Genomic DNA, 17,251 nt, shown 5'->3' with positions numbered 1-17,251 from the left:
CACTGACATCCTTCGAGGTACGTGGCTGCTGCTACGGATTCTTCCTGCTGGTTTCCACTGTGAGGATCAGTGCCCTGCTGACTTTTATCTCAGAACTGCTTTCCAGAAGGAAGCGCTCTCCACAGTGATATAATAATCAGGGACGCTGTGCCTACTGCTGCAGCACAATTCTGTCTGATGTTAAATACGGAATCCACAGATATTTTGACACATGGAAAAGACCTGTGCTTCGGGAAGTCCTTTATCGTATGATTAAGCTGTCATTTAAATGGTGTAAAAAATAACTTCTAAGTGGAGGAAAAAGCAACAGTCGTCTTGCAAATCACTGCTGAGGGTGAGATGATTGAAAGGGAAACAGCAGCATTTTGTTCTGTTTTTAACTTGACTAAAACAAGGTGTAGCATCACTTTGTGAAGCAGTGGAAAAGATGGAGATTCCACTGCTTAGATCTCTGGAGAGGGACGTGTATGTTCAATGTGTGCTCATTAAAACAGCCTTTAATAGAATCAAGTAGAAGCAGAAAGATGCTGAACGGAATACAGGGGAGTACTGGGCTCTGACAAATGCTTCGTCTCATCTCTGGAGAAGAATACATTCCGTGGTAAGACAAATTAAGAGTAAATGTGAAGAAAACAACGAGTTGACGCGAGCTGGAAATCCAACAGCTACTGTGGCTCTGCTGTGTACGTGTTTCCACCAGCACTGCCAAGCTGCACATCCATGGGACAAGTCTGCCCTGCGACACGTCCACTGAGCCTGGTGACTTCTCCCCACAGGAGATCCATCACAGGCGTTTGAGCAGCGAACACATCCTGGACAGGTAAGTGTCTGTCTCTGCACCTGCTCCCTAGCTGGTGTCACAAGTGAGAGATCAGGCTCTCTGACCACTACCAGCAGCAACCAGCACCCTGGGGCCCCAATCCAGGCTCCCCTTCTGCGAGCAGAGAAGACCAAGTTTAGCAAATGCATGGTGGGGAGCAGAGGTAGGTCACTGCTGCCATCTGAGGAGGGCTGCTGCCATTCCTGGTGAAAACTGGGCCAGCCTGAGCTAGCTTGTGAAAACTGTGGTGGCAGACGCAGGGGGCTGCAGTGATCTAAGGCCGAGCGCTGCCATCGGTGACAGTTTTGGCAAAGCCGTGCCCGGCCGAAGGCAGAGTAGCCCTGGCCAGGAAGAGCCTGATGACTGAAATGGACTGAGCATTAAGGGGTCGTGACATTTTTCTGTGACTTCTCCCGAGAAGGAAAAAAAGCAAACACAAAACCAGCCTCGGCACAGAGAACTACGGGGACTGAAAATATGCTGCTTAATTAAAAATAAAAAAGCAATCATCAACCACAACAACAAAACCATCTGCTTTATTAGTTCTCCCAGAAAGCTGTCTGAAGGGATTGGGAATCCAGCACTGACAATAAATCCTACAGTCTATTTCAACATCCAGACTGCAGAGGCAGCCAAAACATTAAGGCGAGGTGAGCGGCTGCTGCTGCCTGGCCCTGCCTGCACGGCCCACACACTGCCTCGCCAAGCAGTGCACTCAGCTGTGTCTGCAGAGGAACGGAGCCAGGAGTGAGCCCACGGGGTGTGCAGGACCTGGGAGAGCAGAGTGGAAGCTTGCCTGCCCTTGCTTCTCTCTCAAGAGCAGGGCATCTTACTGACCACTCGCTTTGGTGTCAGGAAGGAAATCTTTTTCTGCTGAGTAAAACTGGCCCATCTAGAGCCTGAGACTTTGGGGCTGTGAGGACAGGCTCTCTTACCCTAACTTGCTACATTCTCTGTGTCTTTCTGCATCCCTTGCCCTGTAAGCGGAATGATCTGGAGTGTGATGATTCTTGTCCTGAAAATCCTAAGAGAACGCACTTGAGCTTGACAGACCAAAATGATAACGATGGCAAACTCACTGCATCTTATAAACATGTTTATTTAGGCTCTCTGTCAAGCGTGATTTAGACCTCGTATGTCATGATAAAAAATAAAGATGAAACCAGTTCTGCTAGGCCACCGATGGGAAGGAAGTGTCCCCGTACAGCAAAATACCTTTTGTTGCCAGATAAAGAACCCACTGAGTTGAAAGGCAATCTTTACAATTAGCACAACTTAATGCAAAGTAAAAGGATAAAATGTTTTGGCAGATATATAGATTTTGGCTATGGGCTGAAGGGGTTGAGTTGCTGGCTTCAAAAGCAGTTCTGCAAAGATTTACTTAGGACCATTTAAAAATAACTTTAAAAGGTGGATATGATTTGGAAGCTTTTAAAAACCTGAGTATCTGCAAATGGAATTGTCTTTGGCGTACATAAAAGATCAATGGTATTTCTTATATAGTTTTCAAGTGATGAGGGTAAAATACCCACTGAGTGCACAGGCCTCACACTTTGAACAGATATTGAAATTCAGGCCGTGGGACAGCGGTGAGGTTGTAGGCGCCCTCTGGTTTCCTGCTATAAATAGAGCCATTCACAACCACTTAGTAAAAAGACATGTGCTCTACTTCGTCCAAATGTCCACCCAGCCAGCAGCCCGTCTCCGGCCTACAGACACATAAGAATGTAGGAACAGGCACATGCACCTGCAACACTGCAGCTGAGTGTCCTTGAACCAAAGGGCCACACTAACTATAGCTTTAATTTCAGCTAGTGAGCCTAATGCAACAACATTTTCTTTTGTTTACTACAGCATGGCAATTATTCGATGTGCCTGACGGACAAATAGCTTCCAATTACTTTATCCTTATAAACACACTTACTAGTATTGGCCACGAAAGTTTTTGGTTGTATATCCACGATTAACAATTCATCCATTTCCCTCTGTTTAGCTCCAGATGCAGCTGACAAAAATACCTGATATCCAACCCCAGTGCATCAATGCTACACGTTTGGAAAGGAGGCACAAGTTGCTACTGGGGATCCAGGCATTGCCAGTGCCTTCAGTTCTCGACAAAGATGCAGCCAGGATTTCTACCAGTTCCTTAACACCATTATTCCATTATTTTAAAAGGAATCCCTTTACAATTCTGGCTGAGTACCATTAAGATTTGGCAGGTTTTTACTATTATTTGATTTATTGATTTTGTCAGCTGCTTTGCCCTCCTGATGAGATTTTCATGTGAGACTGCTACTTTAGACTCGTGGTCATGCACAGGGTTGCCCAAGGAGACCTTCAGACAGCCCTAGCAATGTGATGTGAATGGTGTTGTCCATTTTCATGCTTCTTCACCATCTTTTTCACCATTCATTTGTCCTGCCCACTTTCTCCACCCCAGCCTCCTCCCATACAACCTGACCCTAACTACTATTTCACTATTGGTTCCCATTTTGACACGTGTATACACCAATTATTATTTCAGTACTGTTACCTAGGTCATTTCAGCCTTCTACAGTACTACTGAGGTGCTCACTGAGGCAGCGTTGGGCCTGTAAGACTCCAGTATCAAAAGATTCCCAGCATCACTCCTCAATGACCTGCAAAGTTTGGTTGCTTCCCACGAAACTCCCCTTACCCTTCTGTAAATTCCAGCCACTCTTTGCGGCATTGCCTAACTTGCTTACACCATTAAGTGTCATGCTGAACAACTTCTCCCATTTCAGCCGGTGTTTCTCCCACCCTGCTCAGTGAGCTTAGCCTTGAGCCATCTTCCTGCTGCCCCAGCAGGCAACTCTTCAGACTCTTCTCTCTGTAATGGAAGTACCCAACGTGTGAAGATTTCCAAGTCTCTTTTAAAAAGAATCAATGCAAGTAATTAATTTTACTTTCCTACACAGCTTTTTTGTGACTGCCCGTTTTTTGTAAAGCACTTTCTGTATCCACAGACTGTCTGGGCAAGCTTCCTGCTTGCCATAGTTTTTATTAGAAATTTCTTTATGCTTGGACATGTTGTGCTCTTCAGAGTCTTGTACGTTTCACCTTATTAGGACGATACATTTAACTAGTCAGAGGTCTTTTCATTTTGGACATTTTGCTTCTAACAGCCTTCTTAACCTCTTGCTTAATCTCACACTCTTTTTGATATCCTCTCAGCCTTTTTTGAGAGGAAGAATACATTTATTTGAGATGCATTATTGGGGGTCTTAGAGGAATCTGAGAGCTGCCTGCCAGCCATTCACCATTCTAGCTGCTCCTTTTATTAGAAGCAGAATTCATCCTTACAGCATTACCTCATTGAAATGGATATTACTGCTTCTCTTCTAAGGGTGCTGAATTTTAATAAATAGCTGTTGTTACAGAGCATTTATTTGATAATTATGTGTTGAATCTCAGCCTTTTTCTTCTTCCTGCTGTCTCTACCAGCAAAGACAGAGAAAAATGTGTAAAGGAGAACAAGATATTCAAGAACCAAGCCTCTACCTTTACAGAATTCATTTGATATCAGTGTATTATATACTGCTTTCCATATTTATTGTAATGTGGTTTATGACACAATGTGGCTTCTCTGTTAGATGAAATATTTATTTCTCCTCCCTCCCTATTGTTTCTTCCCATTAATTTTTATTCAATTTCCAGTTTAGTAATTGGTTGATGGTAGAGTCCAGAGGTCTAAATTGGTGTAGCTGCTGTTGATGTTTAGCTAAATAAAACCTGTGTATCCAATACATCCTTATCACTATTGTGCTGCAGTAGTGGCTGTAGTTTAACTGCAGAAAGAGAAACTGGCATGCCCCAGCTTGCCCCCTGCTCCCATCCATTATATCAATTTCTTTTTTTCTAGAGTAAGCAGCTCGTGCCCACGTGTCTGATGCGAGAGCTGGACAGGAGAGCTGTGTCTGGTGTGAGCAAATATCACTGGGATTTCCTCCAGCTGGGGAGGCAGAAGATACAGCTGAGCAGCAGGACTGCAGACCTCCATAGTACAGCCTCGCTCTCCACTACTTACCTGAACGTGTCAGTCACTAGATAATTTCAGAAGTCAAGTTTTCATTGACTACAATATGGAATAGTCAGCTTTAAAGTTAGAGATGTAGCTCTTTCCATCAATGTGTGTGCCTGAAAAATAAGATGGGCACTCAAGAAAATAATTCAAAATACACACTCACGCACGTGCACTCTCTTTCTCTGAAAATGAGACAGTTCACCATTTTCTTTTTGTCTGTCAGAGTCACACTGGAAACACAGAATGGATCGTGCACCTGATTTGGAGCTATTTCACTGGAAAATCACACCAAGTGTAACTAAGAAAAGAATTCAAGTTAACGCAGTTTCTTTCAACTCTTATCTACCCCAGTCAGTGATCACTAACTGAACTGAAACATCCACGTAGCATATCCCCTACATGGCAGCTGAATTTTCTTCACCAAAAACTGAGCGTATACAATGAAAAAAAATGGCAGAGGGCCAGAAAAGAAGTAGAAATTAATTAATTTGGATTAAAAAGGTAAAGTTGAAAGGGTGCTTTGGCACAACTCAACATTCTAGAACTCCTTTAAGCTCTTCTTTCAGACTTTCTGCAGAAAACTGGAGTTCCTGCTATTTCCTTCCATGGTGTCAGGGGATCAACAGAAGTTCAGCTGAAGTCTGCACATCTGAAATTACCCCCTCTCCCAATTTAGTTAGTAGCTATCTTCTGCCATCTCTTTGTATTAGAACACAATTTTATATTTTGGAAGAATACAGTTTTATGATATTTGAAATGTGAAATTCAATTAAACGAACAATCCTTTTTTTTTTTTTTAGAAAGGAAAATTTATTTATGGTTACATATACCACATATAAAATTAACATTTAACTGAAACATGTCATCGTTTCAATCATTTATGACTAAACACTTACAATGTTGACTACAAAACTGTACAGTTCGTATTTTGTAACTGATGCTTACAGCATAGTGCAATTGTAACATTTTATAAACAAAATAATTTGTGCCTTTTTTTAAATAAAGTGCATTAAATGACTATCTTGTATACAACAAGAAGCTCTGTAGGTTGCAATCCAAAGCTTTAATCTTAAGGGAAACTGAGGCAAAGATGTTTTGCTTCCCTTTAGAATGATTTTATATACTGGCAAGCTATGGTTCAAGCTTCAACCACAGTTAAAGCAAAAAACCTAACTAGTATAAGAAATAACCACAGGCCTCTACGTCCTAAACCAGTAACTGGTCCTCGTATGAAAGCACAACACGCAGAATTCAAATTATTGTTTTAAAGCCATTTGTCTCCTAATGGGATGTGTAGAGTGAAAACAATCCCTGTGCAGCTGCTTTTGCAAAAGCTTTTAGAATTCCAAATGGAACCACACTGCACTCAGGAGTACTGGGAGTTTGCATGAAGTGTGTAGCGTCTCCTGGGAAAAGCTCTCTAAAAATTCATAGATGGGCATGGTAAACCATAGGTTATTTTCAGTTGTATTTGGCAATAGAAAGAAAGTAGGGGTCTTGTTAGTAGGCCTAGAAAACTATGAGTGGTTCTACCGGCCCAGGGTATCCTAAATTCCATGGCCTGGAGAGAAACACAGAGTTTTAGAGCTTTATTTCAGAGGCACAGTTATAACATTCTAGGAAATTCCTTTGTAAACACATTTACAATCAACTTCTGTAGGTTTTGGCTGTGACAATAAAGCCTAGACCAAAAAAGGACAACGTGACGTAGCTTTTAGACTAAAAAGATGTAGGCATGAACAATGGATAGAAGTATAACGTGGCTACTTCTAGAAATAAAGACACAAAGGAGGAAGCCCTTTTCTTAGAAGAGTCCATGTTCTCCTCCTTCAAACACACATGGGACCGCTATCAGCTGCAATGGAAAAAACATTTAAGCACAGGCAAGTAGCCCTAGAGACTGCCTGAATGCTTTGCTGCGTACGTAATCCATTTACCTGTCTTTTCAGCTGCAATACCCATTCCATGCTATTGGCACAAATCACAAGCACTGTTTCCAGATTTTGGAAAACTACATCCTGCTTCTGGTCAGGTTAACCTGTGGGACCAGCCTGAGTCCAGGAGCAGTACCGTGCCTTCAGTGTGCTCTGGGACAGCAGCTGTTTAAAAAGCTGCATGCTGGGGTGTGCTAACTTCCTACAGAGTGAGTTATTCCCCTCCTCTCAGACTAAAGGCAGCCTCTGCTTGCAATGAATGGGAAATGCAAAAGAAAAGAGATGAAGTTCGGTTTAAAGGAAGAAGGCTATTTCATATCATGTAATCAGAAAGATCTCTTCTGCTAGCAAAGCCTGCTTTCAAAACCAGCATGCTTTGACCCTGGGATTAACACTGAAAGCAAAGCCCTACCTGCGTGCCATTTTCTTGTGAGCTCTGTTGGGCAGGGGCACGACAAGAAGGACTGAGTGCGGCTCACGTACTGAGGGAGTAAGCTGTCACAGTGGAACCAAAGAGCAGCAAAGCAAAAAACCACGGATGGAGCACAACTTCCTGAGCTTCACAGGGACACAAAAGGGACACGGCTATCTCTGTTTCCAGAGGCCCAGCTCATGCTGCTTTCATTTGTGTTCTGTAGAATAACAACTCATCCTTGAATGCAGAGGAAACTGAATTCCCTATTATTTTGGTGAGTTTCATCTTAACACATGCTGCAGTAAGACAAAACTTCAGTGGGAACCAAAACTAATCAAAGCATAAATAGCTCCATACCTTGGTCCCAAACTTTACAAGTCTTATAAGGAAAAGCTGAGAGAGCTGGGACTGCTCAGATTGGAGAAGAAAAGGCTCAGGGGAATCTCACTGATGTCTATCAGTACCTAAAGGGAGGGTGCCAAGAGGCCAGAGCCAGGTTCTTCTCAGTGTGCCCAGTGTCAGGACCAGAGGCCACGGGCACGCATTGACACACAGGCGGTTCCCTCTGAGCACCAGGAGCGCTGCCGTGCTGTGCAGGTGACAGAGCACGGGCACAGGCTGCCCTGAGGGTGCGGAGTCTCCTCCTTGGGGACCTTCCAAAATCACATGGGCATGGCCCTGGGCACCCTGCTCTGGGCGTCCCTGCTGGAGCAGAGATGTGAGCAAATGGCTTCCAGAGGTTCCTTTCAACCTCATTCTTACTGTGGTTCTGTACTGTCTTTTCCCAGAATGCTTCTGAAGCACATATGTATTTGGTGTGCCCTTTAAAAATAAATACATAAGAATTTTCAGATACTGCAGTACCCTGCAGGTTAGCGTCAGTCAGCATAAAATGTGCACCTGTGTCAGATGACTCAGCAGGCTGTTGTTCAGACTCGTGATCCATGCAGTCCTGTTTCCAAAGCATTTATGAAAGACAGAGAGAGAGAGAACAGGGAAAGGTGGTGCACAGGAACATGTAACTGCTCTATAGGCTGATGTTAGTGGTAAACAACCCTCTTGTACTCTGTCCTAGATGTGGCCACGTAGAAAACACCTGTAAATTCCAAAGATAGGATATCCAAATTAAAGACATGAGAATTCACAATCACACAGAATGACAGAGGTGGTTAGGGACCTCTGGAGGTCACCTGGCCCAACCCCTGCTCATGCAGGGACACCAGAGCAGGGCGCCCATGCCCAGGTCCAAGTGAAGATCCCCAAGGAGGAGATTCCACAGCCTGTGGGCAGCATGTGCCAGTATCTGTGGGCATCACCTGCTCAGTAAACAAGTGCTTCCTGATGTTATTTTTTTAAAACAAATCTATTTTGTGGGAGTCTATCTCTTGGAAGTATGAGGTCACTCCATTTTCTACAGTAGATTGTTGAAGGACAGAGTCTTCACCATATGCAGTTAGACTTCCTTTTTCTGTGAGAAACCAGGATCATGTCTGATCACAGACACCAGAGTATATCATATATTTGGGATCAAATGATTTGAAGGAGTATCACCAGTATAAAGAAAGCATGAGCAGCTCATTCATTTTTTCCTGTGAAAGTAAATCAGGTAAGTTTTCAGTGGGAAGCAAATGCTCAAAGTTGTTCAACTTAAAAGTGCTGCTGATATATTTGAAAGAGTTAAATTATAAAATCTTGGGGTCAAGATTGATTCTCTGGCTCTTCTCAATTAAGAAATCTATTTATGAAGCTTTACAGAGCTATGAATTTATCAGTGTATTGCCTTTCAAAAGGTTCCACTGAGTAAAAATCTACGAAAACCTTTGTATAGGAGCTTTTAAGTAAGAATGTCGCACTGTACTTATGCAAGAGAATGAGGGAAGCCTTGAAATAAAAAGGACTGCTGGTATTAAAAGAGAGCAACCCTATGGCCACCAGTCGAATTATTCTACACTGCTGGTTTGATGAAGCCCTTAAATGTGCAACAAAAGTTTCTAAATACGCTAGGGTTTTAAAAAGGTCTGTTCTACTTAGAGATGATCACAGAATCATAGAATCCTTAGAGCTGGAAGGGACATCTAAAGGGCAGCTAGTCCAACTCCCCTGCAGTGAACAGGGACATGCACAGCTCGGTCAAGTTGCCCAGGGCTTGGTCCAGACTCACCTTAAAAATCTCCAGGGATGGGGCATCCACCACAGCTCTGGGCAACCTGTGCCAGCGCCTCACCACCCTCACTGTAAAATACTTTTTCCTTATACCTAACCTAAATCTCTCTTCTTTATGCTTGAAGCTATTTCTCCTTGTTCTATCACCACGGACCCTGTTAAAGAGTCTGTCCCCTTCTTTCCTGTATCCCCCCTTTAGATACTGACAGGCCGCTCTCAGGTCTCCCTGGAGCCTTCTCTTCTCCACGCTGAACAGCCCCAGCTCACCCAGCCTGTCCACACAGGGAGGTGTTCCATCCCTTGGATCATTTTTGTGGCACTCCTCTGGACATACTCCAACAGCTCCATGTATACAGAAATCACTTCAGTAGTTCTGGGACAGAAAAGTCTGCCCCCAGCTTAGGGGGAGACCCATAGTACTGTATCTTATTCAATACTCAGTTACGTCAGCAAGAGTTGTAAAAATTGCCTTTGTGTTTGCGGAGTGCAAAACAAAAGATGTGGGGAAGTCAGGAAAATTTCCTCAGAAGTTAATTCAAGGAATTTGGGATGAAATGTTTGACTGAGAGTTTTATTCTCAATCCATTCGCAAAACCTCCCCTGGAAAATTTTCCCATATCCTTCCAATGGCACTGAATTAGTTTGCATCCCGGTAGTGAGGCACTTCCTAATTGTAACACAGCTTCACCTAACCTACATTCATTATTATTTATCTTCCAGAACAAGTCTGTGTAACAGTGAGATATGCAACAGTTTCCTTTTTTAGTCTGCCCTACAAGATCCAGAATAGTTTTGTCAACAAACTTCAGCACAGATTTTTAGTGCAAATGCAAGTTGTTTCTGAAGACAGAACTCCTGTAAAGTTACTGGCCCAGATGCCCCTCAGAAAATAAAGGAATATACAATGATTTACTGTGAAACAACCTGCCCTTGGCTCTTTTAAATATTTCCTATACTTATCCACAAAAATCTTCGCATTTGCAGTGGAGCCATTTCAGACTGTAATCATCTGAATAAAGCTTGTGAGGCTGTGTTTTGCAGGGAGGAGCACTTCACTTCTGAGCGTATTTTCTCCTGGCTGTTCTTGGGACACCTTCGATGGCGCAGGGACTGCTGCGCTACGCCCCACAGCAGCAGCTCTGTGGCATCCTTCAGGTGCTCCGTGTATGTTGTGGAAGGCTCAAAATGCACAGCTCAAAATGACCACCCCTCCCAGGGGATGCTTTCATTCAAGCATCCTTCCTAGCCAAGCTCAAGCACCAGGCACTTGGCTGATTCCCCAAGCCATAAGGACTGACTTGTATCCCATTTTTCATCACCTCCTTAATGTGAAAGCAGGGATCATTGAGATTTTTGATCCATTAAAAGGATCTGAAAGTTCTTGGTCCCAAGACGTCTTTCATGTTTACTGGGAGTCCTATCATTTTACTGAGAGACAGGGAGGTCCCCACGCCTAATTTACCTTCCCTGCGTCATTTTTTACTTATTACACATAAAGCACAACCCTTCCTTTTAGTTTTTTCCTTATAAACAGAGATTGCGAGGTCTTTTTTCTTCATTGCAGACCTCTGGACTACCACTAAGCCAAACTAAATGTGACGCTTGAAAGAGAGGAAAAACCACCACTTTACAAAATAGCATTCAAAAAAAAAAACAAAAAAAAAAACAATAAAAACCCCAGAAAATTCAAATATTTTTTAATTTTATTTCCTAATTATAGGAATGCACCATTATCTGCAAACTCCTTTATTTTATAAGCACCAAATTCCACATGCTATTGAGTAACTTGGCTGCCTAATCTCAATCAAGTTACACTGGGACTTTTCCTAACGTGCAATGACTTGCTCTGTTAGGACTCAGTTTATTGCACACTATAAATTATTTGAAAATTCTGTATGTCATGAAAATGCATACGGATACTTAACGCTATCCTTTACTTCTTCCACAGATCCAGCTGCATTCTTCATCCTCCCCAAGAAGCATAACACTGATATCACTTCCAGAACAGCTGGCCAGCAGCACTTTACAGTATTCTCAGTGTCTCTTAACACAGGATCAGTATCCAGTGACAGGCCAGCTGATATTGTCTTCTGGCAGTACAATGACTCAATGAAACGCCGGTCACCGCTTCCTGGCACTACTCTCACACACCTAGGACTTGACCTGTCTACAGCTGATGTGCAGATAGAACAGAGCTGTTCTGTCAGACTGCTTTGTACTGGCAACCACGCCGGTCCCTCTCCTCACGCTGCAAAGCTTTTGAACTGACCTGTGGGCACGCAGGATTATCAAGACAGTTGCCAGGCAGCAGCTAGCTTCTGTTTGAAGGACAGAGAACCGCTCAGTATCTCAGAAGTAACAGAAGAGCTGGTGTTTTTTAAACAGCGACCACTATGTATAACTGTTCCTCTTTCTTCACTGTACATACAAAAGGCAGATCAACACTTACTTTCTCTGCATAAAAATCAGGGCTAGCAGTTTGAAAACAGGGTTCTGAATGCTACGGAGCACCAATTTTTAAAGAAATGGGTCTGAATTTTAGTGACGCTATTTTATCCCAACATTCAATCACAGTGCAGGTTGCTCAGTGCTTTAGAGAAATGAATACAGGTATCTTATTTTTAGAAGCTGTGTGCCCTAAGGAAACGAGGCAACAAAAGAATAACTCTTTGGGGATGGAACAGCAGCTGGCCTAAGCAAAAGCTCACTACTGCTCGTGGAGGGATCGCAGTCACTCCAAGACATTTCAAGGCTGTTCCCTGAACGTGAAGGATGGATGCGAGTGCTTCTGTCACTGGCTGTCCGTGGCTGGAAGATACAGCAGCCACAGCAGGCCTTGCAGCTGGCTTGTATCCACATATCCCAGGTACTGGCAGGGGGTTTCTTCAATGCTGCCATAATCTTGTTCTTTTAAAAACCAAGCTGTCATCAGAACGGGCTAGCACCAGTTATCAGATCCATCTTGATATACTCACCTTGATGGGCATCACAAACTTGGGTATTTCCAGAATTCACTAACAATCAGAAATGCTGAACACAAGTCATTTATCCAGAGACTAACGTACAACTAAGAGCCCGACACAGAACAGAATAAAAATCCCCACTGCAGCACGTAGCTCTCTCTTGCGAACAGCATGAATTCAGGATCCAGAAACTAAGGTAAGCAGCTAGTGCTGAGTAATCCTACTCAGCAATGCAAGGACTGTAACACAAACCAACCAGAAATAACGTCCCACGTCAGTCCTACAGCACCTGCTTAATGAAGGAAGACTTCTCCTTACGCAAATTATTTTTTGTCTAAAGAATGTATTGCTTCCTCCCTATTGCTCTGAGGTTACTCAGCAGTTTATAGTACCTGCAACATGGAGGATTTTATTGCTGTTATACTAAAACCATTTGTCCCTTATTGCTGGAATTCTCGCTGTTAGGAGGAATGGTTAAAATAATACAGTTAACATAAAGGCTTTGAGGTTGAACAGATGACAAAAACAACTACAGCAAATTTAACTTCGGGTCAGATACGTTAATAAATAAAAATGAACTTCAAATCTTTAAAATGAATGACTCATTAATAAAAAGAATCTGTGGACATTATGATGAAGATACTTCACTGTACCTGGCACGGTGAGTTTTGATGCTCACGTGTGATTCAGTGGGACAACAGAACGACAGATTCCTGCAAGCTGTCCAGATTTCTGCCAGTTTCAGAGGTATCTCAGATGGATATTGGCACCTGACCCTAAGGAATGGGGGCCTGCGCTGTAACTGCCTACGCACTCTAACACAAAAGCAGTAAATTTCCTAATTTCACAGTCTGAAAAGCAGCTGTCTTTCATGCATTTCTTCTTATGGAAGTGAGGTAGGTGGCTTTGTACCCACAGCTCGGCCCCTGCTCTCAAGAACTCATTCAGAGGCACGTTTAATAGCATCTCACTACTACCGTAAACCATGCTAGAGCTTGATCTGACAGCTATGGACAAACCAAGGTCACTGACTTCCAGAAGGATTTTCTGGCCTGTGCTGCACGGTCTCTATTTAAGACCACTTCTCGAATAGCCAGCATCCTCACTGCTACTGTCACAGCAGTAGCTCAGGAGGCAAAATCATGCTTCTCACCTGTCTGCGGTGGAAGGTAAACGAGTTACTCATCAAATGAGGGCAAATCATGCCACTACGAGCCATTTTTTTTGTAACTTCTATAATTAATCCTTCTCTTTTTGACTCAAACTGCTCCTGAGGAGAGGAGCTTCCAATTACAAATCTCTGCTCTGGCACAAGGAAAAGGTCGGCTCCCCTGACGCTCTTAAGAACCGCTGAGGATTTAAGCAGCCTGTGGAGTGCGGAAGATGACAAGGAGCAGTATGAAAGAGGGGATGACATTATTTCCCTATGTGCCGTTTTCTTTCTTTCTTTCTTTTTTTTTTTTTACTAGCTTCCCTACCACCCAGGTGTTGCAGAGAGAAAAACACTTGTGCCTGCGAGGCGATCCAAGGAGATGAGAATAGGTCTGCTTAAGCAGCAGAACAGCTGCCCTAGGGACTGCATTATGGTCACAGGTGTAGCTGCTCATCCTCATCACACTTCCTCAGCAATTAGATTCAGAGGAACAAAAAGAAAAAGAAAACAACAAAAAGAGGGGGCTAGACTTTGTATGACGTTAACATATCTCATCTGTTGTTTTAAGAAGTGCCACTCTATATTGTTCAGCCTCTCTGCATTATTCAGTTCACGCCTTCTACCTCCATTTAATCTCAGTACCGTGCATACTTGCAAAACTGCTCGCACACATAGCGCGGATATTTACGATGTGATTATTTCTTATACAAAAATCTGTAACAAAATAGGAACCTGACAACGACTAGAGTTTCATGAGCATTCGTAAGTAGATAAAGAGCACCAACCCCCTACACGGAGTAGGGGCCACATTCTAACCGTGCTGAGGATCTGTAAATGGCAGTGAAGCCACGGGAGCTGCGAGTTCACAGCTCCACCAGACCATGCCATGCAATTATTAAACTAATCAGGTTACAAAGAAAGAGCCAAACATCGTGAAGGTTGAAGCAGGTAGATCACAGAATTTGAACCCAGCATTGCAACTTAAATTCGTTATTGCTCGTAAAACCTCTACAGAGCCTTGTTTGCAGACAATTCATTCACATTTGAGATTCAGCACTGCGTATAGCGTATGGTTCTTAACGTCACAGAAACTCTGCCACAAAAAGCTACAGTCATCCAAACATCCATGTGAAAAGGACAGGTTCCATCTGGAAAAATCCAGACCAGCAACACAGTTGTCTCTACTATTTATACTACACAGGTATATTATTTCATTGAACTGTAAATATTGCTGTTTTTACACTTGAGATTTTCTGTTTTAACTGCAATTGAAGATACTGAAGCAACAATACAGTATGCCGACTGCGACATTCAAGGGAATAGAACATCCTACTGACGCCAGGGCATTAACACATCGAGCTCCCATTAATGCCAGTGGAAGGGGTACTGTGAACTCCTGTGCACTGACATTAGAATAGACATTAAATTTCATGAATCTCCCAGAAAGATTTCCACTCTGACAATCAAGTCTTGAAATTAGAAAGCAGTGTCTTATTTCCATTGCATTCTAATGTGGCTCCAGTAAAAGGTAAGAAGTAGCTCTGAACTTAACCATTCGTGAGGGGAAGCTCTGCTTTTTAGACCAGAACTATCATCTTATAACAAAGAGAACTGACATGCATATAGCGAGAAGAACCCCAATCCGTAATGGACGAAACTGCCAGAAAGGGAGAACATTTTGATTCACGTTGCAGTTCTGGTTGCATATAATTATGAACCGGATACGCTCTGAGAATTTACAAACTTCTGTATTCTAAATTACAGCAGAATAGTGAAAACAAGTGGCAATTGTTTTGACTTGGTGTGTTCCAAGTAATGCTTAGGTTATTTCATTTGATATTTCACTATGGAGAGACAAAACTTGCCTAAGATACTTAAAAGTGTCGCATCCGTCACAAATGTACAGTCTATAGAGACCACGTTGATTCATCAACTTTGAAACTCCCCAGTGAGTTCTTTTAAAATTAATAACGTAATGAGGCCTCATGACCCACATCTAAGAGAGAACATAGGAACATAGGTCTGACTTTTGAGCAGAAAGGCAAAGCCTACCGTCTGTTTCAATATCCAGTCAGAACTCGGTAGAGACCAGGGAACACTTTAAAAATAATGATCAGCCTAATTCATGCCCAGATGTAAAGTAAAAGCTACACGAGTACTTCCTCACTTACAGCAAATTCGTTGCACTGAGATTATTACAATAAACACTATTAAGTCAGTACAATTGGCCATTATTTTGAAGAGTATTCTGATGAAATAAAAATGGGTTTGAGGTAATAGGATGGTATTTTTTTTCCTTCTTCTATTTTTTTTTCCTACCGTTTTAATAAGAATTAAGAGGGGAAACATATCCTAACGACAGACTGTAACGTGCAGTATGGCTGAACTCAATCACATAAACAATTTCAAATGAGGTATGCTGTTTAAATCCATTTTTAATTAGCAAACTTAATGTAAAATCGTGGCAAGCATGGCAAAGTCTGGGTTATATATTTATAACAAAAAGACCCTGAGCAACGTTATAAATCTATAAGAACACCGATTACTTTGATTTTGGAAATCTCCCTTTTAAACCACTCGCTTCATTTTGGTCACTGGGGCTCGCTGCCTACAAAAGGTCAGCACATTCTGTGGTTCTGAGCGGAACCCACCGCACGCCGCTTAATGAATGCACCTAAACCAAAGACACGGTCACAAGGATGGCTGGGAAGGAAGGTGTTAAGGAGCGTCCTGCCGGCCGCCAGTCAGACATCACTGGGCGATCTCGCTCTCTGAGACAGGTTAGAAGGAACGCAGCCACAGCAGACGAGCCACAGCGCTTTCTGTATCTCCTGGTTTCTAAAAGCATATATTACAGGGTTGATGATGGAATTGTAGGTAGCTGGCAGGAGGGTGGCGTAGGTGTATATAGAAGGATAGGTGTAATCTGCTATTAAAGAATAGAGCGTGAAAGGCATCCAGCAAGCAGCAAAAGTCCCCAAAATAATGGCCAAAGTAGACACTCCTTTCCGGGTGGTCACATAGTGGGAAGTGGCCAGGAAATGGTGTTGCAAGGCAATCTGATGGGCATGGCGCATCACGATTTTACAGATCTGAATGTAGAGCTGCAGCATGAGGGCAAACATAAGCAAGAACGAGACCGAGAGGACCGCCGCGTTATTTTTAGTGAGCGGTCTGATAACACTGCAGGTGGATTCATCTCTGAGGCAGTTCCAGCCCATCACGGGCAGCAGTCCGATACAGATCGCTGCTCCCCAGAGCAATATCAGCATGACATAGGTAAAAGTGACGGTCCTCTCCGAATTGTAAGTCAGAGCGTAATACAGGGAGAGGTACCGATCGACAGTGATGGCCAGCAAGCTGCCAACGGACGCTGAGAAAGAGGCGACGATCAGTCCGACCGTCACCAGCTTCGTGGCTTCCGACCGCAGCAGGTACGCAAACACGAAATTGACGATCAGTCCGACCCCCGCCAGGAGGTCCGCCAGCGCCAGGCTGCCGATCAGCAGGAACATGGGCGCGCGGAGGCTGGGGTTATGGAAAATGATAAGCACCACCACGGCATTCTCGCAGGAGATAAGGGTCCCCGAGGTGCACAGGACAATGTCCCAGGGGTTCACCCACAGCTCGGGCTCCGGCTCTACCACAGGAACCAGGGAGGAGCCCGAGGCGTTCTCGGTAGAGCTGGCTTCCACGCGGTCCTGAGGCAGCCAGCTCACATTGACCGTCGGCTCTTCATTCATTTTAACCCCGGTTCT

General features: G+C 43.5%; 1 protein-coding gene across 3 annotated transcripts in view; it reads right to left on the bottom strand.

Moving 5' to 3' along the window:
- GPR12 (G protein-coupled receptor 12) overlaps positions 1–17,251 on the bottom strand; it is a 32,675-nt gene that overhangs the window by 14,776 nt on the left and 648 nt on the right. Inside the window, exon 2 of one of the 3 annotated variants that reach the window (XM_021378978.1) lies at positions 9,602–17,249. The exons of the other annotated variants lie outside the window; for them this stretch is intronic. Coding sequence (XP_021234653.1) covers positions 16,238–17,236 — 999 coding nt within the window. The 5' untranslated portion in view covers positions 17,237–17,249 and the 3' untranslated portion in view covers positions 9,602–16,237. Of the gene's footprint in view, positions 1–9,601; positions 17,250–17,251 lie in introns of those variants that run through there. 3 annotated transcript variants of the gene reach the window in all.

This window comes from Numida meleagris, chromosome 1 (genome assembly GCF_002078875.1).
Source record: "Numida meleagris isolate 19003 breed g44 Domestic line chromosome 1, NumMel1.0, whole genome shotgun sequence".
Taxonomy (NCBI): domain Eukaryota; kingdom Metazoa; phylum Chordata; class Aves; order Galliformes; family Numididae; genus Numida; species Numida meleagris.
The sequence above is the reverse complement of the archived record's forward strand: the minus strand, read 5'-3'. Positions and strand labels throughout refer to the sequence as shown.